General features: G+C 53.5%; 9 protein-coding genes across 9 annotated transcripts; 5 read left to right on the forward strand and 4 right to left on the reverse strand.

Annotated features, from left to right (window-relative positions):
- Positions 1-87: 87 nt before the first annotated feature.
- CAOG_07773 (ATP-dependent protease La) lies at positions 88-3,882 on the reverse strand. The gene is made up of 7 exons (XM_004342797.2): positions 3,009-3,882; positions 2,647-2,912; positions 2,032-2,535; positions 1,585-1,862; positions 1,269-1,481; positions 944-1,157; positions 88-854 (listed from the first exon to the last, which is right to left on the reverse strand). Exons 1-7 carry the CDS (start codon positions 3,826-3,828, stop codon positions 189-191), a joined length of 2,961 nt encoding a protein of 986 aa, XP_004342846.1. The 5' UTR covers positions 3,829-3,882; the 3' UTR covers positions 88-188.
- A 1,303-nt stretch (positions 3,883-5,185) lies between these two features.
- Positions 5,186-7,520, forward strand: CAOG_07774 (hypothetical protein). The gene is made up of 2 exons (XM_004342798.2): positions 5,186-6,299; positions 6,402-7,520. Exons 1-2 carry the CDS (start codon positions 5,368-5,370, stop codon positions 7,390-7,392), a joined length of 1,923 nt encoding a protein of 640 aa, XP_004342847.1. The 5' UTR covers positions 5,186-5,367; the 3' UTR covers positions 7,393-7,520.
- Positions 7,521-7,533: 13 nt separating this feature from the next.
- Positions 7,534-8,436, reverse strand: CAOG_07775 (hypothetical protein). Its single transcript, XM_004342799.2, has 2 exons — positions 7,874-8,436; positions 7,534-7,740 (listed from the first exon to the last, which is right to left on the reverse strand). The coding sequence occupies exons 1-2, from the start codon at positions 8,108-8,110 to the stop codon at positions 7,690-7,692; spliced, it is 288 nt and encodes a 95-aa protein (XP_004342848.1). The 5' UTR covers positions 8,111-8,436; the 3' UTR covers positions 7,534-7,689.
- On the forward strand, positions 8,235-9,727 carry CAOG_07776 (hypothetical protein). Its single transcript, XM_004342800.2, has 5 exons — positions 8,235-8,552; positions 8,862-8,935; positions 9,063-9,287; positions 9,376-9,444; positions 9,555-9,727. The coding sequence occupies exons 1-5, from the start codon at positions 8,327-8,329 to the stop codon at positions 9,594-9,596; spliced, it is 636 nt and encodes a 211-aa protein (XP_004342849.1). The 5' UTR covers positions 8,235-8,326; the 3' UTR covers positions 9,597-9,727.
- CAOG_07777 (hypothetical protein) lies at positions 9,635-11,154 on the reverse strand (the record flags this gene model as incomplete). The annotated part of the gene is made up of 5 exons (XM_004342801.2): positions 9,635-10,080; positions 10,185-10,409; positions 10,489-10,577; positions 10,667-10,756; positions 10,902-11,154. The coding sequence occupies 5 exons, from the start codon at positions 11,152-11,154 to the stop codon at positions 9,811-9,813; spliced, it is 927 nt and encodes a 308-aa protein (XP_004342850.1). The 3' UTR covers positions 9,635-9,810.
- A 436-nt stretch (positions 11,155-11,590) lies between these two features.
- Positions 11,591-14,895, forward strand: CAOG_07778 (hypothetical protein). The gene is made up of 2 exons (XM_004342802.2): positions 11,591-11,685; positions 12,898-14,895. Exons 1-2 carry the CDS (start codon positions 11,640-11,642, stop codon positions 14,787-14,789), a joined length of 1,938 nt encoding a protein of 645 aa, XP_004342851.2. The 5' UTR covers positions 11,591-11,639; the 3' UTR covers positions 14,790-14,895.
- Positions 14,896-15,897: 1,002 nt separating this feature from the next.
- On the forward strand, positions 15,898-19,613 carry CAOG_07779 (hypothetical protein; the record flags this gene model as incomplete). The annotated part of the gene is made up of 5 exons (XM_004342803.1): positions 15,898-16,058; positions 16,164-16,345; positions 16,414-17,352; positions 17,481-17,975; positions 18,079-19,613. 5 exons carry the CDS (start codon positions 15,898-15,900, stop codon positions 19,611-19,613), a joined length of 3,312 nt encoding a protein of 1,103 aa, XP_004342852.1.
- Positions 19,614-21,511: 1,898 nt separating this feature from the next.
- On the forward strand, positions 21,512-23,853 carry CAOG_07780 (hypothetical protein; the record flags this gene model as incomplete). The annotated part of the gene is made up of 8 exons (XM_004342804.1): positions 21,512-21,534; positions 21,705-21,878; positions 22,012-22,083; positions 22,168-22,239; positions 22,335-22,406; positions 22,500-22,571; positions 22,667-22,809; positions 22,919-23,853. The coding sequence occupies 8 exons, from the start codon at positions 21,512-21,514 to the stop codon at positions 23,851-23,853; spliced, it is 1,563 nt and encodes a 520-aa protein (XP_004342853.1).
- Positions 23,854-24,006: 153 nt separating this feature from the next.
- On the reverse strand, positions 24,007-25,892 carry CAOG_07781 (eukaryotic initiation factor iso4E). The gene is made up of 4 exons (XM_004342805.2): positions 25,599-25,892; positions 24,706-24,877; positions 24,451-24,581; positions 24,007-24,326 (listed from the first exon to the last, which is right to left on the reverse strand). The coding sequence occupies exons 1-4, from the start codon at positions 25,847-25,849 to the stop codon at positions 24,221-24,223; spliced, it is 660 nt and encodes a 219-aa protein (XP_004342854.1). The 5' UTR covers positions 25,850-25,892; the 3' UTR covers positions 24,007-24,220.
- Positions 25,893-25,958: the final 66 nt, after the last annotated feature.

The following is a 25,958-nucleotide window of genomic DNA, read 5'->3' on the forward strand; positions in this document are numbered from 1 at the left end:
AAGGATGGAATTGCCTGAGAGAGGGGTTATGATACATGTAATGACTTTGACCATGGGGTTTGGCCGGGATTCACACGTACAGAAAGCTTGGAATGCAGCCGAAACGCCAAAACAAAAAACCCTTTGTAACTATTCACAACAAAGCACTCGTAGAAGCAACACCCGAGCCCCTTAGCAAGAACATGGAATTACAACCGGGAGGAAAACACCCCAACGAGGGGTGAGCCTCCGTCGAAGGCGGCGTCCAGCACTTCTTGCACTGTCTTGACCAGGACAATGTCCAGCGAGCTCTTCACCGTGGCCGGAATCTCGGCGAGGTCTTTGCTGTTGCGGTGCGGGAGAATGACCCGCTTGATGCCCGCGCGATGGGCGGCAATCACCTTCTCCTTGATGCCACCAACAGGCAGTACAAGACCTGACAGCGTGACTTCGCCCGTCATGGCCGTGTCGGCCCGCACCACTTTGCCGCTCATGAGAGACACCATCACCGTCACCAGAGTGATGCCGGCGGACGGCCCGTCCTTAGGAATGGCGCCCGCGGGGAAGTGCACGTGAATATCAGTGTTTTCGAGGAGATTGCGCACAACCGCAGTGCCAGGCTGAGCTGAGGTTGGGAAAACTGCCGGAGAGTTGGGAGGCAGGGCAGTCGCGTGCGCCTTGAGCCATGTCAATGCGATTTGTGCGCTCTCCTTGATAACGTCGCCGAGCTGTCCTGTGAGAGTGAGCCTGCCTTTCCCGCCCATGGATGTTGCCTCAACAAACAGAATGCCGCCTCCATTGGCCGTCCACACAAGGCCTGTAGCGACACCGGGAACTGAAACTCGCTCGTGAATTTCGTCGTCGAACTTGGGTGCCTGTGCAAAAGATAGGAGGAATCAGACTCTATGCAGCACAAAACTCGGAGAATGCCCCCTGCATGCTGCCCCCTGCATGCGCAACTTACACCCAACACATCCTCGAGAAGGGCATCGTCCACAACTAGAGGCTGCACAGAATCGGTGGGACTTGCTGGATGAGAGCCAACGCTGGCTGGAGCGGTCGTGCTCGCTTGCACAATCCGCACAGCTGTCGCGCGGCACACGGCCGCAATCTCACGTTCCAAGTTGCGCACGCCAGCCTCTCGCGTGTATCGCTGAATGATTGTCTGGACAATATCTCTGAGGGAGAACGATTGGCCAGTTAGAAACAACAAGCGACAACGAGTCAAAAACAAAAACAAAAACAACCCCCCCCAAAAAAAATCTCAATCAACGCGCAGAGAAACTCACGAGGGAATATCGAGATTCTGAGGAACCAACCCATGCTCTTTGAGCTGCTTTGGAATGAGGTGGCGGGTTGCAATGTGGGCCTTCTCGTCAAGAGTGTAGCCTGGAAGCTCGATGACCTCCATCCTGTCCAGCAGTGGTGCAGGAATGCTGGACATGCGATTCGCGGTGCAGATAAACAGAGCCTTGCTCAGGTCGAACGGGACGTGAAGGTAGCTGGCGGGGGGGGCGGGTAAGTGCGGAAACCGTGAGACAAATGGCATTAAACAACAAATCCACAACAAATCCACAACAAATCCACAACAAATAGACCTCTTACTGATCGGAGAATTGGCAGTTTTGTTCGGGATCTAAAACCTCGAGTAATGCAGACGCGGGGTCGCCTCGAACATCCTTTCCTAGCTTGTCAATCTCGTCCAGCAAAAGGACGGGATTTTTGGATCCAGACCTTCGAATGGCCTGCATGACACGGCCGGGCATTGCGCCGACATAGGTTAATCGGTGGCCGCGAATTTCAGCCTCGTCGTGCATGCCACCGAGTGCGATGCGTTGGAATTTGCGACCCAGAGTGGAGGCGATCGATCTGCCGAGGCTTGTCTGCAAAATCAAGCACAATCAAGCACAACAGACCAAGGGAAAGGAGACAAAGCATGGAGTCGCAAGCGGCCAAATCCAGAGCCACCTTGTGTGAGCGTTTGTGCTCAAACGAAAAACAAAAAACCAAAGCCAAAAACCTGCCACAAGAGTACCCCTCGTTCAAACAAACCTTGCCAACGCCAGGGGGTCCCACAAGGCATATAATCGGCCCCTTCATGTCGTTGCGAAGTTTGCGCACCGCAAGACACTCAAGAATACGCTTCTTCACTTTGGCAAGACCATGGTGATCGTGGTCCAAATCAGCTTGCGCCTTTTGCAAGTCGAGGACGTCTTCCGTCAACGTGTTCCATGGCAAGTCTGCAATCACTTCCAGATACGAAAAGTACACTTGACGCTCCGAGGATTGGGGATGCAAACGCTTGAGCTTGGCCAACTCGCGCATCACCACAGGCGCTACTTCCTCGGGCAGATTGAGCGCCTTAATGCGAGTTTCGAGAGCTTCCACATCGGCGTCATCTTGGTCCTTGTTAGCATCTCCGATCGAAGGCGGGGTGGATGACGAGTTGTTGCCTTCGTCGTCGGTTTTTCCATCCTTGGCATTCCTCGCCATTTTGACGAGCTGGCCAACCAATGAGCCGCGCGGTGCTGGCACTTCAAGGGCAGTTTGCAGTCTCTGGAGACATCCAAAAAAAGGGGACCAGTTGTCGTCAGCAAAAGCAAAAAAAAAAAAAAAACAAGAGAAAAAACAATAATAATAAAAAAAAAACCACAAACAAAACCATACCGAGACCTGCCGCTGGATTAGCGCAAGAGCGCGCTCAAAGCGCAGTGGAACATTCAACTCCCGCAACGTGGAGACACGGTCGACGAACGACAAGTCCATGTTTGCCATCAGCAAATCAACGATACGCGCCAGGGGCACTTGGTCCACAATCCTGTCAAAGCCTGCCAGTGTTGGCGCGCGGGACGCGAGCAACTTGAGAAGCTGGCGAATAGAGTCGTATAGCATGGCTTCTACACCCGGCGTCGGCGGAGGAAGCGCACCCTGGCCTGGTACAAACAAATCAGAAGTTGTGGTGAGTTCGAGTGCAATATACTTTTGTTACTTTTGGGCAGGATGGAGTGGGGAGGGGGGACCCGTCTTACTCGGGGTAAAGACCAGCTCCAGCTGACACGCTTGCGCCACCATGAACGGGTCCATTCTGACTGCCACAACGCCAAAGCGACACTGGCCTTCGAGCAGCAGATTGTAGACCATTTTGCTCCCAACCTTGATTCGAGCGAGCCGCACCACGCGTCCGATCGTCCCAACCTCGCCAACAAGCTGCGACAGTGGCGCAAACGCCGCGTCTGGCGTCGCACTGATCTCGAGTTTCGGCACTGCCGGGATGGCAGGCACGGTCAGCGTTGCAGGGTCTGCGTTCGGCGCCTTGAACTTGGCGATTGGGCGACTCGCGTCGTCGTCCGATCCACCGCGCGTGGCACCGCCAGACCCACCAGCAGCAGAACCAGCAGAACCAGCAGCAGTAGGCTTGTCTCCCTTCGGTGGGTGCTGGTCGTGGTCGTGGTCGTGCGCTGTCCGCGGCATCCGCGTCGGAAGTGATGACACGGAAGCTGAATTCGCCGACGGCTGCCGTTGACTCTGGCGCTCAGCATCAGCATCAGCATCGCGAGGAGCGCCGTTCTCCTTCTGATGGATGCTTGCTGTTTGAGAAGCTTGAGGATCGCGATCGGACCCGAGCGCGGCGGCGGTGGCTGTGGCATCTGCAATGGCGACTGGCAGAACGCCGACAAAGACGCTTTGAGCGCCGTCGCTGCGCCACAGGCGGTCTGTCACGAGACGCACGCCGGCTGGGCGTGATATAAAGACCTGCATGAGCGCACCGGGGAGGAGTACGCGCTGACCAACAGTGAGCAGCGGCAGGGCGTCCAGCACGGCGCTCGGAATCTCAGACGACGCAGCCATGTTATCGTGGAAATGAAGTCTGAGCGAGCGCAAATGCAGCAAGACGATATAAAATAGACAAGAAGGGAAATGGTCAGCTATTTCTCATGTTGAAATGCTTGGACGCGCATTTTCGCTGTAAAGTCGCGTGAACGGACTACAACCGAACCAATGTCGTTCTATGGAGATTGCGCCGCAATGTGAATGTCAATAGAGTGACGGCAATGCATGTAGCTTGCTCAAAGATGCTCAGACTGCTCAGAATCACAACGAGTTTGGTTTGAAGCCCGTTTCAGTCGGCAAAGGTTTCATCTGACTGATACAAGTCCAATTAATATGCTCTGTGCGACCATCATGCCATGCTTCTGACGCACTCATCGAGTGACGATTATCCGCCATCGCACTCGGTTGTGCACGGATCTAGCGAGCACGATTCGCAACTCGATGCAATCAACACACCCCGTCACACCAACCATCCTCTTTGTCCCAATGCACCATACGGTACAAACCAACCAAGTAAGTGACCTTTAAAAGCGACCAGCATTGTTCGTTCATGCGGGTATCTGAGCGAGCATTTCCCGCTTGTACTGTATTAGTAATTCTGTATTACGACTTGTAATAGCCACCAAATGAGCTTGTCACCGCAGCTTTTCGCTCGATGATGATGATGATGATGATGATACAGATCCTGTTGATACATTGGATGCTATTGGTGAGGGCGCAGAGTGCTGGTCGGGCAGCTGTACACTTGGGAATTGCGCGAAATCGCCCGCTGCATCTGCAGTATGACCCGCCTCTGCCTGCCTTGCATCTACCAAGCCAAACCCCAAAAACCAAAAGCACCAAAGCACATTGGTTCAGCATGAGAGGTAAGTCTCGAGTCGGCCGCCTTTTTGCCCTCTGAGTGGTGGCAGCATGCGTTCGTCGTCATTCACACGAGGAAGCGCTCCGACATGATCTTACGTGCTACAGCGAGCTCCGTGGCGCGGCGGTTGTAGAGCTCGACTGCTCGTGTCAGCGTCTGCTCTGCGATGCGGCGGCGGCGGTAGGCGTACACGAGCTGCCCCGCCATGACGACTGTGCACAATTGCCAATGTTAGTCCAATGTCAAATGTCCATCCTTCAGCAATTGTACCGTCAGTCCATCATCAGCTTGCCTCCTGTGATGCCGAACGACGCGTAGAGCATTGTCTCGCTCAGACTGAGGCCCGTGAGGCTGCTGAGGCTACTACGCTGCTGCTGATCCTTCTGTTGTGGAGGGACAGCCTCAGGAGCGGGAGCAGCAGAGGAAGACGACGAAGCAGGAGAAGCCATTTGAAGCGAAACAAAAACAAAAGAACTGATCTTTTGTCTGAGCTTTTGTCAGTCATCATTTTTTACTTTATTTATCCTTCGATTCTCAGACTTTCTTCCCTTTCTTGGATCCTCGCTCTCGCTTCTCTCTCTCATCCTCATCTCTCTCTTCTCTCTCATCCTCTTCTCTCCCTCTCTCTTTCTTCTGTTTCTTCTCTCTCATCCTCTTCTCTCTCTCTCTTTCTTTTGTTTCTTCTGTTGGGTTGAATGGATGAGGAATCGCTCGCAGCGCCGGGCTTGTTCTTGCTGAAGCCGGACGACCTTCTGCGCGAGTTCGATTCTACATCTGCTGCTGCTGCTGCTGCTGCTGCTGCTGCTGCTGCACCGGCCCATCATCACCAATCTGGTCACCACGACCATCAGCACCATCGTGATAGATCTGCCGGGATTGAGGCTGGGCTGGCGAACGGCGCCACGGCTCGCACTCCTCTCCCGCATGGCGTTTGGACTGCCGATCAGCCACTGCCAGCCACCGCTGCTGCTGCTGCTGCTGCTGCCGCTGCTGCTACGACCATGATTGCGAGTAGTACAACCACTGACGCTAGTACGAGTGCAATCCAAGGCCAGTCAACGCCAGGCGCCGCTGGGCATCCGCAATCCACCACCACTGCATCCACTTCAGCCGTGTCATCGTTTCCAGTCACTGCTACCACTAGTAGTCAGACCCATGCGCACGAGCCAGGAGCGTCGGGATTCAATGCATCTGTCGCATTCAAGCTGTTTGGCGCAAGTACACTGTCTGCATCGACATCCACTGCAGCTGCAATCGCAAGTGCTCCGCTCGGTTCAACGCTCAAAGGGACATTCTCGCTGGACGCGCTCGAGGAAAACCTCCCAAAGCAAGTCGGAGCTGACCAGACGGATCTGGCATCTGCTGCTCGTATGAAGTGGTTTTTTGCGCAAGACGATGCCGATGTCGAGGGCGACGACGACGACGACGAGATTGCAGATCAAAATGACGACCAAGAAGACGCTCAGCATCCACAACAGCAACAACAGCAACAACAGCAACGACACCAACAAGAAGCAGCTCCTTCTGTCGGAACGGCATTGTCAAAGCCGTCGCGATCATCACCAGTAGCATCCCCGAGCAAACGCAAGGGACGCCGAAAAAAGCAGCACCACCGAGCAGGGCCAGCGTAAGTGATTTTTGATCGTGCATATGAACAACCACACTCCCGACTTTGTTGATTTTTGGGATTACCTGCACTGACAAACCCATCCTATTGACTGTGATACAGCGAATTCACACTCGATACCGTCCGACGACAGCAGCTGCTCGCTCTCAACTTGAATCCAATCATTGCGGTGGAGTCGTTCACCGCCCGCCCACACAACCGACCTGCGTTTTCAGTCAACGTCATTCGTGACGACTTGCTATTGGGCGGCACAAAGCAGCGGGCACTGGTCGATATGCTCTCGCGGCGCACGGCAAGCGAGTTTGTCTATGCCGGACCAGCCTTTGGCTACGCGCAGGTTGCCCTCGCACTGTCGGCGCTGTTGCTGCGGAAGACGGCCCACATCTTTGTGGCCGAGTACGACGACGGCACAGTTCTGCACCCACTCTCGCGCTTGGCTCAGGCATTGGGCGGCGTCATCCACACAATCCCGCGCCCCTTCCACGCGCTCAAGCGCGTCCAGGAGAAGGCCGAGCAGTTTGTACTTGCGCGGCAGCGCGAGTTGCGCAACCCTAGCGCTGTTGAACTGCTGCCCTTTGGCCTGAATTGCGAAGAGTTTGTCCGTGTGCTCACCAGTCAGCTGCAAGCCGTGCGCCCAGTTGCGCTTGTCGAGCAACCTCCGCGCCGACTGTGGACGACGGTGGGCTCCGGTGCCATCATTGAGGTGCTGCATCGCATCTGGCCCGACACCAAGTTTCTCATCATCCAAGTGGGCAAGTGGGTGGATCGCGAAATTGTCAACCGCATGCACGCCGAGATTTTCGAGGCGCCACAGTCCTTCACCGAGCCCGTCGACATTCTGCCTCCATACCCCAGCGTCGCGACATACGATGCCAAGCTGTGGCCCTTTGTGCTCAAGTACGGCGAGCCAGACGACTACATCTGGAATGTCGGCGCCGACGTGCCTGACAATCCGCTTCTTCGTGTGGATGCGATTCTCCAAGAGCTGCAACATCAGCAATCCGCCGCTGCACGCCCATCTGCCGCCGCCAACAGCGCAACCTCAGCCATGCTTGGAGCGCTGTTCCGATCTGCGCCCTCTGCTTCTAGTTGAGCGAGAGAGAGTGAGAGTGTGTGCGTGTTGCGTTCTTGGTCTGGCTGTGGCAGGGTTGATTCTTTGCCCGGACCAAGGTTGTTGTTACAGTAGGTGTTAAATAGACGTAAAGTATTTTTACGAGACGACATTGACGATGAGACGACATTGACGATGAGCGGTTTGAGCTGCCCATCCTTTGTTCAACATATGCGGAATCGGGGGGACCACCCATCCATACAAGGATCCATGCAAAATTCCTCATCTATTCAACATTCGACAACAACACTACAGGATACAGTAAAGCTGCTGCGCTGCTCAGAACTTGAAGCCCTTTGCGCTCAGGTCTGCGCGCGCCAATTTGACCTCCTGCCAAAGACCACAGTTCAAACAAGCCACACACAAGTCAGTTCCGTGGTACCATCGCACTATACTGCATGTATTGAATGCGACACAGGCGTGTGGTGTGCGTGAGCGTGAACTTGAACGGCTGGACGTATACCTGCTGGAGCTCCTGCGAGGCTTCGTTGCAGTCGTTGAAGGTTGCCAATCGGTACCCGATGGCCATGAGTGAGTATGCGCAGAACGCGACGAGTGCGACGAACGGCAGCGCCGGGATGATCTGGCTGACGGCGGGCGACGGCTTGAGCGCGGCTGGCTGCAGGTTGAGCAGGAAGACCGTCCAGACGGCAGAGACAAAGCCAAACACGAGCGTGAACTGCTGCAGCTTGGTCGCCATTGTGTAACAAGTGTGAGGAAGGAATGAAGGCGGGGGGGGGGGGGTTTGGAGCGAAGCCAAAAGGACGACTGAATGATGAAGCGACCAAAAGGCTAGTTCATGAAATGCTATGGAGCGAAACTCAAGCAAATCCTTACCTCTGCTCGTAATCCCGATTCGTAACAATCCAGCTCAATCCTTTTTTTCCTCTTGATTTTCCTTTGATTTTCCATTGAGATGAAGCATTTGAGTGCGTCGCTGGCCGTCGTTGCCTTCTGCGTGATTGTCTCGCTCGCGACAAGCATCTACGCCGTGCCCATTGCCATTGCCCAGAAGCCCGACTCTGCCGCCATGGCCGAGCGCGACTACCACCGGGTGGGTCTTGCGGCCAAGCTCGCCCGCCTCAACAACAACAACCACAAGAAGATCCAGCTGCCCGCCGCCCGCGTCGGCAACGAGTCCGGTGCGTCGCTTCATTCTCCGACTCGCTCTCGCTCACTCACTCTCGCTCACCCTCACTCGCGGGGGGGGGGGGGAAACCTCTGCTCACTTTGCTGTCCAAAGCCAACCAACAAAAAAAAAAAAAAAAAAGTTCCGCAATGTGATTTCAGCGAAAAAAAAAAAAACAATAAAAAAAAAATAGCGGCATTTTTATTTATTTATTGCTTTCTGAGTTTCCAAGTCGGTTGGTCGATTTTGTAGAACAATTGAAACTGACTATTTTGACTCACTTCCGACTGGCGAAATGCTTTTGGGGTGGTTTTTTGAGCAGATTGGTCGTCGTGTATTGACATTCCGGTGCTCGGCGAGACGTGCCTCGTTCTCTATGTCATTCCGGAGAATCTTGTACGAGGATTTATTTGCACCATTGGCCATGGCATCGATGGCATCGATGGCCGTCGTGGCATAGATGCTGGTAAAGAGAGCCGCAGTGCTTTAACTCACCCATCTTTTGGACCAATCTCGCAAACAGACTCTCGGCGCCAAGCTCACCATTGACAACCACACTGTTCTCGACGAGGAGCTGGACGGCAACCACATCTGCCTCTCGGACACTTCGCTTCTGTCGCTGCTCGAGCTCATTCCCGCACTGATCCCGTTCAAGGCCATCATCGACGCCATCATCAAGGCCGACAAGTACATTCCCGCCCACATTCTCAGCATTTGCCTCAACCTCACCAACGTCGTGTTCAATTCGGTACGGCCACCTGTGATTGTTGGAAGGGAGCGTTGGTTTTGCGGGATTGATCATGATATTCACTTTTTCTGTTCTGGGCACAAACCAGACGTCTGTTTCCGGCTGCGCTGATCTTGACAGCAATATCATGTGCTTCGAGTCCAAGTGCCTGTACTCTGTATGCAGTCCTCTCAAAGGAGCACTTGCCTCCCCCCCCCCAGTTGTCCCCAGTTGGATGCTTTGCTTCTTGGCTTACTTTTGTTTTGTTTCGTTCATTTGATTTTGTAGGGCGACGACAGCTTTGGCTGCTTCAACATTCCCACCTTTTAAGCGTGGCGCAGTCCGATAGTCTCGTGCCGGAGCGGTGTGAATACAACATGTTTGCGAAATGCTCTCGCCGTCTTTCGTGCTTTCTTTCTTTGTACTGCATTTTTTTGAAAGAAAGTCCACGTTCAGTTTCACTTGTTGTTCCAAAGCTTGCAGGAATTTGTGGTGAATGGGGATTTGTGCAGAAGAATTGTACAGTGTTTGCGTGAAAAAGCAATCACCGTTGACGCAGCCGCGACAAAATTCGTTCCTTGGACAGCCGATCGTCACCGAGCAAGCTGGGGGACATGGAGAGCGCCAAAAGCAGGTCTTCGGGGCCCAAAGGATCGGTCAAGGCAGCTGGGTCGGGGATGTCGATCAGAGGTAGCGCCAGCTCGGCGTGTGGCTGAGGAATTTGGGCTGCCAGCTCGCGTCGGACGACACTTGCTTTTCGGCGGCCGCGCTTCTTCCACCAAATTGTCTTTCCAATCACATTCATCATGTGATACTGCCAGAGAGCAGGGATCACGGAAAACAATGCAAAAACAAGGAAGGCAGAAAACGTTGAGTGCCCAAGTTTACACAACCAGCGCATCAAAGCATCAAATCTACCTCAAGAGCTTGTACTAGTAGCTTAGCAGCCTCATCAGTGACATCATGGAGTTCGTAGTCAAATGCAGTCACAAATAACCGCGCGCGCATCTCCGCCACGGTTGGGAGCCGTCGCAATTGGGAACAGAGGGTGACTGCACGTGTGTTGGCCGGGCGAGCGTCATGTTGGACAGGTTGCCACTCGTCTGTTGAGCTGGCAAAGGCTCTCTCGTCCTGTGGCGTCGGCTGAAACTCAAGAAACAGAACGAGTCAGCTCTCCCATCACGAATCATGGTTTCAGGGTGAATGTGTGTCGAGTTCATACCTCCTCCTGGACCGCGGTCATATCGACAGTTGTCGACTGATTCGATTCCTGAGGTGTATCGACGACGGGCGTACCTGCGCCGGAGGAATCTGAGTCCAAAAACAACAAAAAAAACCCCGCTCAGCAACCAATCACGACCTTGAACACAAAGCACAAAAACAAACAAAACGCCACTCACCTGCCGATAGCGGTCGTTTCTTCCTTGGGACTGCAGACTTGGCGGCAGCGTTCTGGATGCTGGATCTGAGAAACGCAGTGTGCAAACCGACTGGCGATTTCAACCCGATTCATTCAGCCAAATCCAACCCAGATATTCAACCAGATATTCAACCAGATATTCAACTGCAAAAATGAGATCCACAATAAAGCCTCGCCCACTTCCTTGCTCAGGCGGTCTGAGCGGGCAATCTTACAATGGTCATCGCCCAGCAGATTTCTCGCTGTTGCGTCCAGCTCGCTCTTGGTTGCCTCAGCCAGCATGTACCGCTTGAGCATGTCATAGTACACTGGTCCGTTTGCCCCGAGCGCGGCGTTGAGCTTGCTCCGTGCAGCCGACACTGCACTCGGCGGCCTGCTCGCTCGCTGCTGCTGCTGCTGCTGCTGCTGCTGCTGCTGCTGCTGCGGTGGCCCGGCTGACGCTGCGGCCTCTCCTTCAGGCGCGCTCATTGGTCGACGAGGGAGGGCCCACCTTGCGTTCCTAAATCACACTCTTGGGCACTGGCGATGACGACCCGCCAGTTCCTCAGTTAGCTCAGTACAGCAGCATTGCGTTTGTTTCGGTCTGAGAATGCAACGCTCACCTTCGAGCGGAAAAGTCAACAATGAACTTGAGCCAAATAAGAACAAGCGCAATCGCAGTTCAAAATCTCATGCTATGGATCTCAACGGAGGAGGAGGAGGAGAGACGGTTGGAAGAGTGAAAGCAGTTCTGTGGAGAATGGCTCTCGCTCGATCTCCTACACTCTGCTCTTGAACGTCAAGGGTCACTTTGCGCTTTTAGTGTGTTTCTTATCCTACAGTGCCTTCTTTGTTCTGAGCAAGTCTCAGTCACTCTTTTTTTTCACTTTACTCTCGCTCCATTGATCCTTCTCTCTCTCTCTGTCTCTCTCTCTCTCTCTCTCTCTCTCTTTCCCCCCACCCCTCCCACTTCAATGTCCATCTGGAAGCGAGTCAAGTCGATTGTCAAAAAGCCCTTTGGTACACACCCATACATGCACTGCACACGATACACCTTTCACCGTTCAATCCACCTCCCCTTTCGCCCCGCTGTCTCTCGCAACTCTCATCCACCCGACACACTCCTTCCCTCCCTCTCCCTCTCCCCTTCACCTTCCTCCCCCCCTCCCACTTCGCTTCCGGTCTCTGTGTGTTTTTGACTCGGTCGAAGCGGTTCAACAAACCACACAAACCGCTTTGTTTTTTTTTTTTCTTTTTCCTTACATCTGATCATTCATTCTTCACTCTCTGTCGCTCGCTGCGGGGTCTCTCTCTCTCTCTCTCTTTGTGTGCTCTCTCTCTCTGTCGTCGCGCGTTGATCTGCTGTCGGTCGTCGTCGTCGTTGCTTTGGCCTTTTCCGCTGGCTTCGAAATGCGAGTTCGTTTGATTTTTTATTTTTTATTTCTGTTTTATTTTTCTAATGCAAACTCCATACAAAAGAAAAAAAAGAACAAAGATTTTTTAAATTGAATTTTTTCTCCTTTTCGTTGTGCTGGACACCACTTCAGCCGCTCCAGGGATCGCCTCGCTGCATGTCTGCTTGCTCTTAAATCAGCGACGGCGACACGGACTGAGCGGCCGAGCGAAGCGACCATCGACAGCGAGTCAAACAGGAAAATAAAAAAAGATAATAAAAAAATCAAAAAAACCATCTGGTTTTGAATTTCGCCTTCAATCTCTGTTGCATTGGCTTTGCATCGAGCCATCACCAACCTCAACCACCACCACCACCACCACCACCAAACATCCATTCTCCCGCTCGTCTGATTGAGCATTTTGTGGGGACATTTTTCGCCTCCTTCCTTCCTTCCAGCGAGCACTTTGATGCATTGATCTCACAAAAGCCGTTTTATCAACAAAAAGGAAAAAAAAAAAAAACCGCAATGCATTTCGGAAGCCGATGTAGTGAGGAAGCTGGGTTTGAAATCCTTACCTCAGGCAGTGAGCTGGATACTATGTTGCTGTGCGTTTAGCGCCAACTATTTTTATACTGGCTTATTGTCTTCTTGCCTTTGTATTGCTTGTACCTCTTCCTGTCCACCCCAACCAACCGTTGCATTCTCCAACCAACCAACATGCAGCCCCGACCAACTCTTCGTTTTCCCCCCCCCCTTCCTGTCTTCGACGTGATCACTCACTTTTTGTCTCTTTGCTTTGTGCTTCTTGTTGTTGCTGCTGCTGCTGCTGCTACAGACACGCTCGACTACTCGGACTGCGACCTCAGCTATGTCCCCGCAGAGGTGTTCGACACGCCAAAGCAGCTCGAGCAGCTGATTCTCGACACGAACAAGCTCGTCGGATTGCCGCTCACAATGGAGCGCTTGACCTCGCTCGTCTCGCTGAGCTGCTGCGAAAACCAGCTGCGAACACTGCCGTCGGGATTCGGATCGCTCTCAAAGCTGGAGGAGCTGCGGTTGCGCGACAACCAGATTGCAGAGCTGCCAGAGGAGATCCAGTCGCTCATTGCCCTTCGCGTGCTGCAGCTCAACGTCAATCAGCTGTCGCTCTTGCCGCGCGGCGTGCTGGCCCTCAGCAGCCTGCAGGTGCTCGACCTGTCCGAAAACCAAATCCACCTGCTGCCCACCGAGCTCGGCGTTTTGAAAAACCTGACAGAGTTGTGGGTTCGCGAAAACCTCCTGCGCTCGCTGCCCGACCAGATTTGCGAGCTGACCAACCTCGTCAAGCTGGGCGTCGGCGGCAACACTCTGGGCGAGTTGCCTCAAAACATTGGCCGCCTGGTCAACCTCGAAGAGCTCTGGCTGGACGACAACGACCTGACCGAGCTACCGCCATCATTCAGCTCGCTCAAATCGCTCAAGCTGCTCGATCTCACGTCCAACCACCTGCGAACGCTGCCGGCCGACTTTGGCAACCTCACCGCGCTGACAGATCTATGGCTCACCTCCAACGACCTCACGTCGCTGCCAGCTTCCATCGGCAACCTGCGCAACATGCACTCGATTGCCGCCGAAAACAACAAGCTCGAAGTCCTGCCGGCGACCTTCTTCTCGGCAACCAGCTTGCGGGAATTCCGCTTCTCCAACAACTACCTCGAGGAGCTACCAGCAGGCATTGAAAACCTAACCGAGCTCCACTCCATCTACCTCGAGCGCAACGACGTCTTTGAGCTGCCCGAGCTCCTCGGCCGCTGCACCAAAATCACAAACCTCTTCCTGTCGGACAATCTGCTGGTCAGACTGCCCTCATCGATGGGGTCGCTGCAGTCTCTCTCAGTGCTTAGTTTGAACAATAACCGCCTTGCCTGCCTGCCCCTCGAGCTCAAGCACATTGCCTCGTTGAGCGCGCTCTGGCTCAGCGATACGCAGCGGAAACCAGTGCCAGCGCTCCACGAAGCCGTTGTCAAGTACCAACAACCAAGGCGAAAGCAGCCACGCAAGCAGAGCCTCACCCCGCGCCGTCGCCGCGCTGCCGAACAGGCCGACGCCGCGAATGGCAACGACGGGTCGTCGAGCAGCTTGACAAACGTAGGGCCGGGAAATGATGACGAGGATGCCGAGGACGACGACGATGAATCCCAGCTTGAGTTTGAGGACGTTGAGGAACTCGCGCTGACCTGCATCTATCTGCCGCAACTGGAGCCGACCGAAGAAACCTACTCGTTTGCATCGCCCATACTACCCGGGCGCTCGCCAATGATTTCGCCAAAAGTCCTTCTCCAGCAGCAAAAGGAAATTATGCAACACCACGGCCAGGTGGTTGATCCACCACACCACCTGACCCAATCTCCCGGGCAACATTCACAATCCAACCCGCAGCGCAATGCTCAATTCCCCCTGTTCACGCAAGCACGCCGACAGCACGATGCGGACGAGGCAGAGGATGCACACGCTACCGACCCTGCCGATGATGCGGATGATGCGTCTGCGGGCCCAGAAGAAGGCGGCGGCAGCAGCAGCAGCACTCAGCAAACTCCCGCCACTGAAAGTAACGGGCTGGCTACTTCCGACGATCCCTCAACCGCGACCTCTTCGCCTGATGGCGCCACCGAGCAGTCGACCAGCCTCGAAGAAGCGTCGACGCCAAGTCCAGTCGCCGCTGCGTCAGAGATTCTCGCCGAGTCTTAGTGAGAAAAAGCTATTGATTGTGTCTGTAATCTGTGTGCCCAGAGTGTATTCAAATTGTTGTGCAAGTATCTATGGATTATAACTTTGAAAGTCCACTGCGACGAACAAGCATTCCGCTGCATTGCTGTATGATGTCTGTCATTGAGGTGGGAATCCTTCATAGGAACACATTGGAAGGACGCTTCTTCGCCCTTGATCGCGAATGGGTAGGCCACGCAAAAATGCCCGGCGAAGAAGGCTTGCTTTTTTCGCTGGAAATGGCTTACTGTTTCGCTGGAAAATGGCTTACCTCACAACAAAGCCATGATGAATACAAACATTCACATTTTGAGGTCTGTAAACAGGCAACCAATAAAAGTCCAGCCCCGTTCGAGATGCAATGCAACGGGCTCGGTTGGCTTGTATCACACCATGCGCAAAGTACGAAACCTCATTCACAGACTTCCCGTTTCGTTTTAGAGACGATCTGCCTGGGTGGTGCGCACACTAAGAACGCAGATGTTGACACCAGAGGTGACCAAATTTCCCCCCTCGTCCTCCAGCTGGGGAGGAAGCTTCCTCCCAGTTTTCCTCCCAGCTCCTCTCAGCTCAACTCCGCTCCCTCTTGATGCTCTTTGTCTGTGCAATACTCTCACGATGTTGGTTGAACAGTTGAAATGGCAACTTCGACTCACACCGTACTCGCGACGTGCCGGTGCAAATTTCAGATCCAACGTGAACTCAAGCCGTGGGTGAGTTTGTAACCCGCAAGTACCTCTGAGAAATCTAGGACGGCGCAAGCCGCATAGCAAAGTGGTCCAGGTTCCTCTGTTGTGTGGAGTTGAACCAGTCCTCCTACTCAACCGCTTCACTTACCCGTCTGCTCCTAGCTCCTAGCTCCTAGCTCCTAGCTTGTGACACCCAGCACCTAGCTCCTCCAATTATAAAAGGATTTGCGACGACCAGAGTTGACAGATCACTCCTCATCTTTTGCTGCTCGCCGATTGTGCAAACATCTCTTGTACGTCCACGAGCGTACTACGTTTTGGCAGGTGCATTTGCATGAGGTGACACCTGGTTGCTAACCGAAAACGCCCAACTTGGACGGCTCTTGACAAGTCAGATTCCCATGATTCGTCGCACTCGCCCCGCGCTTGCAAGCGGGTGCAAGCTCTCGCTGCTCTTGCTTTGCGTGCTGCTGTTGGCCGCTCGTGTGACCCATGCTGCCATCTCTGGCGAGCCAGTGAACTGCCCCGCCTCTCTTCAAGCAGAAGAAACACTTTGCGATGGGTAAGCTGTGTAATTCCGATTTTGGACGACTCCGACTGCTTTTGGACGACGGGATGCGGGGGCGTGGGAAAAGTTCTGAACGTACTAATGGCGTACAATTTGCAGTCTCGACAACGACTGCGATGGCCGCACTGACGAGTTGGACCCCGTCGCTGCGAACGAATGCAACACCGGACTGAAGGGCGCTTGCGCGAAAGGATACTATCAATGCCACCCAGTGACTAAGGCTCGCGTCTGCACTGGTCCAAAGCCCATGCCCGAGACAACCAACGGCATTGATGATGATTGTAAGTCATGCAACTTGATGATGAAATAGGGCAAAGTACTGTTTTTAACTTTTGCCCCCAATCTTCAGGCAACGGCGTTGTTGATGATGTCCCGAACGTGGCTACCGCCATTGTTTCGCGCGCTGCCCTTGTGCGCGCCACCGGTATTAGTGCATCGCTGACCAACACGTACGAAATGGCCCTCCGCCAACGCGGTATTGACTACGACGTGCTTTCCACTACCGCCCAATTTGATAACGCTTTCCCCAATCTGCGAGACCGCTACGGCCTCGTTGTCATTCCCGGCTCTGCCAACTCCAACTGGCTGACGGCGGCCCGTCGCACCCAGCTCGAGTCGTTTGTTTCCGCCGGCGGTGTGATTATGATTTTCAATCCCGATGGCGGCGCTTCATTCAACGCCTTGGCTGGTATCGGCTCGATCACTGCCCGCGCAGACGTTTCGTATCTCCGCATCGACCCTGCTGCTCAAGCACCCATCCTGAATCAGGTGGACACGGTGGAGGAGCTCAATCTATACCTTAACGGCTTCGTGCCCGACATCAAGCGGGATGCGCGCGTCATGAATCTCGGCTCTGCCACCAACCTGGCCACCTTCTACACTGGCGCCTCCGGAGATGTCAGTGTCGGCTCTGGTATCGCTCGCCGCAAGGTCGGGCTCGGCTCGGTGTACACGTTTGGCTTCGACATGTACACGTACGTCTCGTACACTTGCTACATTAACTGCTTTGACCCATCGCTGGATGTCCTCGCCATGATGCTGCGCGACGGTCTTCGCGAAGGTTGCCAGGGTCACAGCGTCGTCAAGCACACCGTTCCCGGCTTTGAGGACTCGATCCTGTTCATGAGCACCGACACGCACGACTACTCGGATACTGTGACTGGCATGCTCCACACTGTCAACGAAGTCACGCCTCGTCCGAGGATTAGCTTCTTTGTCCAGACTACCACCGATGACACAGACCCTCAAGTCATTGCTGAGATGTGTACTCTCGGCCAGTGCCCCGTCGGTAAGCGCTCGATCATTGATCCTTGCCATGAGCTTTTGTTTTTGCTTTTTCGGTTGCTTCACTCTGAGGTGTTGGGGAATTGAGCATGCCAATTTCACTCAACCATCCTTTTCTTCTCCTCACAACAGGTGGCCACACTGTTTCTCACCTCGAGACTTTCAATACTGTTCCACTGGGCACGGGCAAGGAGAGCCTTGCTACTGGATACACGGGCACGTTTGATGAGTCGCCCGGAGACTGTACGCTTTACGGCGAGATCAAGGTCAACAATGAGATCCTGCTCCGCGCCACGGGCAGCAAGATGGTCATGTTCCGCTCGCCGTACCTGATGCTCAATCCTAACGAGTACCCCGTCCTCCAGGAGCTCGGCATCAAGGCTTCCAGCTCGCTTGCTATTGGTGATCTCAAGGCCAATCTGCCCGTCGACTTGTCCCTGTACGAAAACCTCCAAGGCATCTTCAAGCACTCGAATGTGTACGAGTTTCCTCTCTCGAGCGAGGACGGCCTTGTGATTGATGGCGTTCGTCAGGATCTGGCTCCCCAAAACATCAACTGGTTTCTTGGACGCTGGCAGTACAATGTCCTCCAAAACCGTCGCAACGGTGGCATGACCGTAGTGCTTGGTATGTTGCTTCGTGCGATTGGGAAATGGCGTCAACACGAAAGGTAGGTTCATCACAAAGCTTGTACTCATGGCTATCACTTGTGTGTTGTTTATTTCCACAGATCACGACGGCTGGGGCGAGGGTCCTCGCAACGAAGGCATCATTTCGGCCAAGAAGCAGGCAATGATTGCCATGTTCAACTTTGCCAAGAGCCAAGGCATTCGCTACACTATGGCGATGAACGAGTTTACCGAGTGGTGGATTTCTCGCATCGGTGTCAAGGTGTCATCCTCCTTTAAGAGTTCGACTGGCTACACTGGCACGCTGACTGGTGCTGCTGCAGATACTGCGAGCTTCACCCTCGAGTTTGGCGATGCCATCCAAAGCTTCTCGTGCGCGCAATGCGGCGCCTTCTCGATCAGCGGTCGTCGCGTTGTTATTGATCTTTTGCGTGCTGGCGTCTCGGCCAGCTTTACTGCAACGGTCGGTGGCTCTTCGAATCCCCCGCAGTCGTCCAACACTCCTCAAGCCAACCCCTCTACCACCCCGGCCAAATCCACCACCAATGCCCCGGCCAACCCGACTCCTACCGGCCCTCCTACCAACCCCCCTACCTGCTCTGGTGCTACCCGCGCCTCGGTTGTGGTCAACTCGTTCTCGTCCGCCTCGCTTTTCGCCAACGATCTCGGCCTCGACATGAGCGATGACGGCTCCATGGCTGGCTTTAGCATTTCTGGTGGCCGTGCTTCCCTGACATCGAAAGCAGGCGCCTACTGGTACACCTTGCTTGCCGGTGCCACGTGCTTTGACGCCACAGGTCTGAATGGAGTGTCTCTCAAGATCCGCGCGCCTCCAGGCACGACTGTGAATCTCGAGCTGCACACGCGCAACGCGGCCTGCACCACGGTCGACAGCCGCTTGACCGTTGCCCTGGCTTCGTACGCCCAAGCACAAGGCGGCTTTAGCACTTCTATTGACCGCACCATTGTTGTCCCGTTCTCGGCCTTTGGCAATGTTGTGGTTTCGCGCCTTCATGCCATCGTCCTTTCAGGCATCACTGCTGGTGCGACCGTCTCCATTGATGATGTGACCCTGACAGGCTGCCCGACAACGCCCGCGCCTACGACGACCGCGCCAGCTCGATCTGTGACTCCTACTCCTGCTCAATCTGTGACTCCGACTCCTTCCAGCGGAAACCAGTGCGCTGCACTTGTTGTGGACTCTTTCACGGATGCAGTCATTTCGACAAACAATCTTGGCTTTGCGACGTCCGATGACGGCACTGCTGCATCGATGAGTCAAACCGGTGGCCGTCTTGCCCTCGGGTTGAAGGCCGGCACTTATTGGTATTCGCTGCTTGCAAACGCCAACCAGTGCAACGACCTCAGCCGCTTCTCTGGCTTCTCGTTCTCGGTGCAAGCCCCCGCTGGCTCGTCTTTCACGCTTCAGCTGCAGTATCGCTCAGCTTCGTGCACCGGCTGGGCAGGCTCGTCTAATGTGCAAATCTCCGGCCTCACTGGAGCTGTCCAGACCATGACGGTCAGCTTCTCGCAGTTCTCGCCCGCGGTCCCTGCCAACCGTTTGTTTGCCGTCTCCCTCTTTGGCTTCACTGGAGCGTCGTCCGTCTCCATCGACAACCTGTCGTTTGTCTGCTAAAAGTCAAGTGTTTTTGGCTTTTGTGTGGAAGTTGTTCAACTTGGCATTTGTGGTTTCTTGCGATGGTGTTCGCTTTGGCCTTTTGGGTTGAAGGCGTTGTTTTATGTGAAAAGTGTGCTTTGTGACAATGATAAAGACAATGTTGAATTTTGTTCGGTTTGAGATCTGCAAGTCCGAGTCAACAAGCCATTTAGATGTTGCTCACCTTTGATCTGCGGCCTGTCGTGTGGGTTGGGTGGAATATTCATGGACGAATCACAACCCATCACGCCCAACTTGTCGCTCTCGATAAGAACATGTGTGCAAAATCTTGCTCGTGGCGTCGCGATAATTCTCCACTCTTGGTCGTTGGAACGCGCCTGCATCTGCCAGCGTTTCTCCTGCATCCGCTCATTTAGCAGGACTTTATCGCCTTTGTCGAGTTGTTCACGTCCAGAGTTGCGGTGTTGGGGCGAGGGGCGGGGGGCGCACGTCGCGATCGACCCAACAGCAGATTCTTGTGCGGAGCTTTTTTTTTTTCTTTATCTGTCTTCGAAAACAAAAAAAAAAAAAAAAAAAAAAAAAGACAAAAAGACGCCGCACCATCTCGAGCTCTGCTTTTCCTTCCATCCTATCCTGTCTCAGCATGGCTCAGTAGGCTCAACGTGCCCCTTTCACAGAATGTTAGTGGTCTGCTGAGAGGTCGGTCCCCTGCCTCCGCTTGTCTGCTCGGTGTTGGTTTTCAACCCATTTTTGTTCGAGTGCCATCTGTCGAATGCGTCATTTGTGTTCGAAAATCCCACAAGCGCAAAAACAAAGTCGAAACGTGTTGGGCTTCAACTACATGTGCCATTGCAAGGCACCACAAAGGGTAGCGAACGCAGTACAGTCACAGCTGGGGTAGGGGGGGGGAGAGAGTGAGCGCGCGAGTTCGCTTCAAAGGTAACGAGAAGAAATTTCCAACGTCCTGTTTGGCCAACTGTCGCTCATTCTTCCTTTTTTTTTTCTGGTAACAAAACACACCAGCATATGAAAAATTAGCAAAACGCAAAACGCAAACACCAATACAAATGAAAAAGGCCCGCATGAGAAACAACAAACAACACAAGAAACCCCTCGAAAAAACCCCTGTCGAAGCACAGCGCTCTTCCTCCGTTGCGTAGTGCATGACACGAGAGCGCACAGCGAGGATGAGGGGGTCAGTGTGAGCTGTGTGAGCGAGCGCGTCGGGCCAATGCCCTCTGTGCTGATCGAATGTTGGTGGTATTTCGCAAAAACGGAAACACCAAAAAAAAAAGAACAAAAAAAAAAACCACACACACACTGACGCGCTCACACACGCACACACGCACCCGAAGAGGCCCCAGAGAAGACAGAGAGAGAGAGAGAGAGAGAGCGCACGAGTCCCGTCCAAGGTGGCAAGGTGGTCATGCCCCGCTGTGCCCCCTCGGCGACCGGGTCAACGGACGAACCCACCCCAAAACAACAACAAAACAAAACAAACAAAAAAAAAATGCGACGACAAAGTTGAGAGATCATCCTCCGTTGCTCTCGTCGTCTATGAGTTCATGAAAAGTCGTCGAGTGCATAGCAAGGCTAAGAGTGGACGAGTTGTGGAGAAGGGGGGGGCTGAGCGCGCGTTGGAGAGTGGCGAAGCGTCGCAGAATGATAACAAAAACAGAAAAAAAAAGTACAAGAAAGCAAAAAACAAAACAAAACAAAAAAAAAGAAGAAAAACCAGCAGCAAAGCACTGGTTGCAAACAACACTCGCAGCTTGTCGGAAGGAAGGCACAGCAAAATTAACACAGAAGAACATGGCAGTCGCAGAGGAGATGGGAAAGAGCGAGGGACAGTGCACGAGTTGACGATGTGGAAAAGGCTCAGGGAAGGGACAAAAACCAAAACCCTCCGCTCTCTCATGCCAGAGCCCGATGGATCCAAGTCTCGACGGAGCACCAACCCCGGCCCCCCGGCCCCCCCGGCAAAATAAAAGGGTCGAGGCTGGACGAAAAAAAATCAAACAGGAAGGAAATGGACGACAGGAAGAGTCGCGGATACGAAACCATCCGATTTTGCTGACTTGTGTCAACTTTACTGAATCGGTTCTCTAGAAAAGCCATGAAAGCGGTTTTGGCGCTGCTCGCGCTCGCAATGCTGGGAGTCAAAGCAGAAGACCCTCTTGCCTCGTGTATCATCCAGCCCGAGTACACTTCATTCACAGTGGACTGCACGGATCAGAGTCTGACCGAGATTCCGTCTAACATTCCGATCTACACGACGCATCTGTATGTATTGTTCCACATGCTATTTTTTACTTGTCTCTCGCGCTGCCATGCGACACTCCCTTTGCCGACTCACACACGTTTTGCTGGCTTGTTTCACACATTTGTTTTGTTCTTGCTCAACTTGCTTCCTCAGCTTCCTGACACGCAATTTGCTGACCTCCATCCCCTCGTCCATCTTCGACAGTCTGAGCAGCCTGGTCGAACTGTATGTCTCAACATCAGTAAACATGTTCTGCCGAAACCCCGCAGTACATTCCACAATCAAATAGCTGACTGTGCGCTGAACCAGGGATATCGGGGGCAATCCGTTGACCGAGCTCGAGGTCGATTGCTTCAGTGGTCTGCTGAACCTGGAGACGCTGTAAGAGTATATGCCTTCGGTGTTTGCCGAGCCTCATGCTGTCACTGCGCAACACGAACAGGAGAAAGCTCACAGCTATTCAAACAACCACCTAGGAACCTTGCCTCGACCTCAATCACTACCCTGCCTTCCGGAGTCCTGAATGGACTCTCCAAGCTTAAGAATCTGTTAGTGTCGTTCGACCATTTGGTTTCCAAAAATGAATGCGAGTGTCAAAATTGCTAATTTCCAGATGGCTTGGCATTTCGCGCGTTGCGTAGCAACCTGTTCGCGTCATCGATCGCTTCGCTGCCGGGCGACGTGTTTCGCGAGTGTTCTCAACTGACCATGTTGTGAGTGCAAACGGCTTGCTGATGCCTCTGTTGTTGCTTCACAGCCGCCCAGATTGCCTCACCTCACCATTTTCACCTTTCATCCATCATGGCAGGTCTTTGCTTCGTATCGCTGCCACAACTTTGCCACCGGGACTGTTTTTGGGACTCTCATCACTTCAGGACGTTGGTATGTATGAAAATTACTGGCAGGGTATCCCGCCAAGCACCTATCAAGCTCCAGGAGGCGACATCAAAGGTACGGTTGGAATGCGTGTCACTCGCTTTCTGTCGGTGCTGTTACGCGCTTGTATCGCTGGTATCTGTCGTCTTTGTGCTTATTCGCCCCTCGCTTTTCCCGGTTGAAGCCTGCCGAAGCGCATGCGAGACTTGCTACTACGATTCTGCCGACGATCGATCTGTCTGCTGCCCAGCCAAGTGCTTGAGTTGCAGTGCGGCAGGCTGCCTCTCGTGCTATGAGGGTCACACCATGATTGGCGGTGTTTGCATCTCTCCCGAGATGGCAACTGCTACCTCCGCCTCCGCGGCCAGCGCTGTTGCCGCCTCGGCTGCGTCTGCCGCTGACCTGGCATCCATCGCGACTTCTGTCTCGGATGTGGTCGCTTCGTCCGCCTCGGCTGCCTCAAGTGCTTCAGATGCTTCCATTCAAGCTGCTGCTTCGTCTGCCTCAGTTGCTTCAGTTGCTTCAGTTCAAGATGTTGTTTCAGCCTCCTCGGCTGCATCCGTCTCGTCGGTTGCCGCGGTTGCCGCTTCCAGCGCTTCTGTTGCCGCTTCTATCAGCGCTGCTATGAGCGGTGCCAGCTCCAATGATGATGGCGACTCATCGACAGTCCAGATTGCAATTGGCGTTGCGATTGGCGGCTTTGTTTTGGGAGTACTTGTGGCCTTGCTCGTTGTTCGGCTGCGTGGCAAGTCTCAGCGCGCCCCGAAGGTGCTGCCGAGCTCTGACTCCACTGATCGACGCCCTCTGACTCAGCAAAACCCCAAGGATAGCGGGGCGTTCGAGCTTTACCACAATCCTTATTCCTCCACGAGCGGCAAGTCTGGCACCTATGACGAGGTCAAGACCAACAACCACAACTCCCCGTCTACGTATGACCAGTTGAAGGCTCCGCACGCCGACGAGGAAGCCATTTATGTCAACCCTGATGCCAACCAGCCCAAACCGCGAGTTGCTGGCGAACTCACGTACTCCGAAACGGCTGTTTCTGCGTCCTCTGGATCTCCCAAGGAACTCGAAGCGTCCACCACGACGTACTCGACCATCCAGCCTTCCAATTGAAGTTTGGCGTTTTTTGCTCAAATGTGTGACAGCCAGATTGTCGTTCAATGCAACGCCCACACCGATATTCCCGACCATTCCCGATATTCTAATATGTGCAACAAAGTGCCATTCAATTGGACCATGTGATGCAATAGGTTGAATAGTTTGATTTGTGTGCATAACTTGCCAGCTACGGCAACAGAGCAAAAAAAAAAAAAAAGCAAAAACAAAATGAACATACTCAAGCAAGACAATAAACGAATAGGAACAGACAACAGATGCAGAACACAGTTTCTTTCCCAATTGTTGCCTCGCATGAGAAATACTTGAGTAACAAGGCAGCTTGGGCAAGAGAAAACAAAAGCACAAAAAAGTACAAAAAAGTTTAGTTGATGATGTATTTGCTCTTGACCTTAAATGAGCCGCCAGCATCGCTGTGAGACATGAAATTCAGGGGTTCGTCGGGCTGGACAGCAGCCTTGAACTTTTCGCTGTGGCAGGTGAACACGTTGGTGAGCAAAAACAAACAAAAAAAAACCAGATTGCCATTCCCATTCCCCGAGTGTGGTCAAGGACTTGACAATCAGCAACCACCACGACGCTAAGAGCACGTACCCCATTACGCGGACAGACTCGTCAGTGGTGCGAGTCCAGAGGGCAACACGATCGCCCTTGGGACGAAGCGAGCAGACAGCGCCAGTGATTTCGTCTTGAACCTCAAAGTTCTCGCCAATCAAGCCGAGCATCTACGCCATCAAACAGCAAAGACGCGGAACGCCATGTTCATGACACGAGCACTCGTGAGGATGAGGATGAGCCTCCCCCCCCCTCAGAAATCGCTGAGCATTTTGGCGCGGCAATGAAACTCACAGTGTTCAGCCACATCTCATCCAAGCGAGCAGTCTTGCGGTTGACGTTAATGAGCCACTTGCCACCCTTGTTGTTTGCAGAGTCTTCCCACACGGGCAGCACATCGCCCTTGAACAACGAGTAGTTGGCGCCGGTGGGCAGTCCGCTTGGTGGCCGAATGTTGTTGATGGCACTAGCAGAAGCAAAAAAAAAAATAATAACAAAAGTTGAGTGCTACAGTTCAAAACGCATTGGATCAGCAAACCTCTCTTCGAAATGGGCCTTCAATGTGGATGAGTGGAGGACACAAAGCAAAAAAAAAAAAAAAAAAAAAAAAAAAAAAAAAAAAAAAAAAAAAAAAAAAAACCGTAGTAATGCATTTCCAGCCAAAAAAAATAAATAAATAAAAAAAATACAGACTCGAGCTCGCTTTTTGCTGCTGAGATCGGCGAGCGCGAGCCGGGGTCATTCGAGGTCAAACTCGAGGGCGTCGTGTCTGGTGTTCCATCACCCCCCCACCTCCTTCCTCAGATTCTGAAGGAGCGAGTGAGGCGGAAAGAAGAGCAAAAAAAGAAAAAAAAAAAGAAAAAAAAAAAAGACATGTGGATTGCACAGCTTAGGGTTTTGTTACCAGATGGTTAGACGTAACCGGGTTTAACTCAATCAAAGCGGATACGGGATTCCACTACTGTCATTCTCGTCCAGTTCACTCTTCTACACAACGAGCTGCTCTTCAACTCCCCCCCCCGCACACACACACACGCACACACACGCCCTCCTCCAAACCCCGCCCCCAACCACTGGGACTGACGGAACGAGCGACCGTGGCTGGCAAGCGCACGCGGCAATGGAAAAAATCCAGTCAAAAACGCTGGATCGACGAAGACGTAACGTTTCTCTCGGCTGTGCCTTACCCCCAGAAGTCCTCGACGGTGCGGAAGGTGATGACGCTGGTGAGGTACTGCTTGAAGTTGTTCCAGTCGGCGTCGCGGGGCGGGTTGTCGTAGTACAGCGTCCACGAGAACTGCAGCTCGTGGCGCGTCGACAGCGAGGTCATCAGCGGCGCCAGTGCCTGCTGCTGCTGCTGGGGCTGGGCTTGCTGGGCTTGCTGTTGGGGTGCTGCAGCTGATGCAGTCTGTGTCTGTTGTCGTCCCTCCGCTGCCATCGTGTTTGATCTTTCAAAAAAAAAAAAAAAAAAAAAAAGGACTGAATCCAATGCAAGTCCAGCCAAACGCAGCCAAAGCGTAAAAGATGTCGCAATCGCGTAGCCATCC

The sequence above is a fragment of the Capsaspora owczarzaki genome (assembly GCF_000151315.2).
Source record: "Capsaspora owczarzaki ATCC 30864 unplaced genomic scaffold supercont2.16, whole genome shotgun sequence".
NCBI classification, from domain to species: Eukaryota; class Filasterea; order Ministeriida; family Capsasporidae; genus Capsaspora; species Capsaspora owczarzaki.

Bases quoted from the DNA above. Each gene is read 5' to 3' on its own strand.
- CAOG_07773 (XM_004342797.2), bottom strand. From the start codon at position 3,828: ATGGCTGCGTCGTCTGAGATTCCGAGCGCCGTGCTGGACGCCCTGCCG. The intron at 2,913-3,008 runs GTAAGACGGGTC...TGTTTGTACCAG, and splicing joins GGAGCTGGTCTTTACCCCGA to GCCAGGGTGCGCTTCCTCCG. The intron at 2,536-2,646 runs GTATGGTTTTGT...GGATGTCTCCAG, and splicing joins TAATCCAGCGGCAGGTCTCG to AGACTGCAAACTGCCCTTGA.
- CAOG_07774 (XM_004342798.2), top strand. From the start codon at position 5,368: ATGGATGAGGAATCGCTCGCAGCGCCGGGCTTGTTCTTGCTGAAGCCG. The intron at 6,300-6,401 runs GTAAGTGATTTT...ACTGTGATACAG, and splicing joins CACCACCGAGCAGGGCCAGC to CGAATTCACACTCGATACCG.
- CAOG_07775 (XM_004342799.2), bottom strand. From the start codon at position 8,110: ATGGCGACCAAGCTGCAGCAGTTCACGCTCGTGTTTGGCTTTGTCTCT. The intron at 7,741-7,873 runs GTATACGTCCAG...GGTCTTTGGCAG, and splicing joins CCTCGCAGGAGCTCCAGCAG to GAGGTCAAATTGGCGCGCGC.
- CAOG_07776 (XM_004342800.2), top strand. From the start codon at position 8,327: ATGAAGCATTTGAGTGCGTCGCTGGCCGTCGTTGCCTTCTGCGTGATT. The intron at 8,936-9,062 runs GTACGAGGATTT...TCTCGCAAACAG, and splicing joins ATGTCATTCCGGAGAATCTT to ACTCTCGGCGCCAAGCTCAC. The intron at 9,445-9,554 runs GTATGCAGTCCT...TTGATTTTGTAG, and splicing joins AGTCCAAGTGCCTGTACTCT to GGCGACGACAGCTTTGGCTG.
- CAOG_07778 (XM_004342802.2), top strand. From the start codon at position 11,640: ATGTCCATCTGGAAGCGAGTCAAGTCGATTGTCAAAAAGCCCTTTG. The intron at 11,686-12,897 runs GTACACACCCAT...CTGCTGCTACAG, and splicing joins GATTGTCAAAAAGCCCTTTG to ACACGCTCGACTACTCGGAC.
- CAOG_07781 (XM_004342805.2), bottom strand. From the start codon at position 25,849: ATGGCAGCGGAGGGACGACAACAGACACAGACTGCATCAGCTGCAGCA. The intron at 24,878-25,598 runs GTAAGGCACAGC...TGCTTCTGCTAG, and splicing joins ACCGTCGAGGACTTCTGGGG to TGCCATCAACAACATTCGGC. The intron at 24,327-24,450 runs GTACGTGCTCTT...CACCTGCCACAG, and splicing joins GAGTCTGTCCGCGTAATGGG to CGAAAAGTTCAAGGCTGCTG.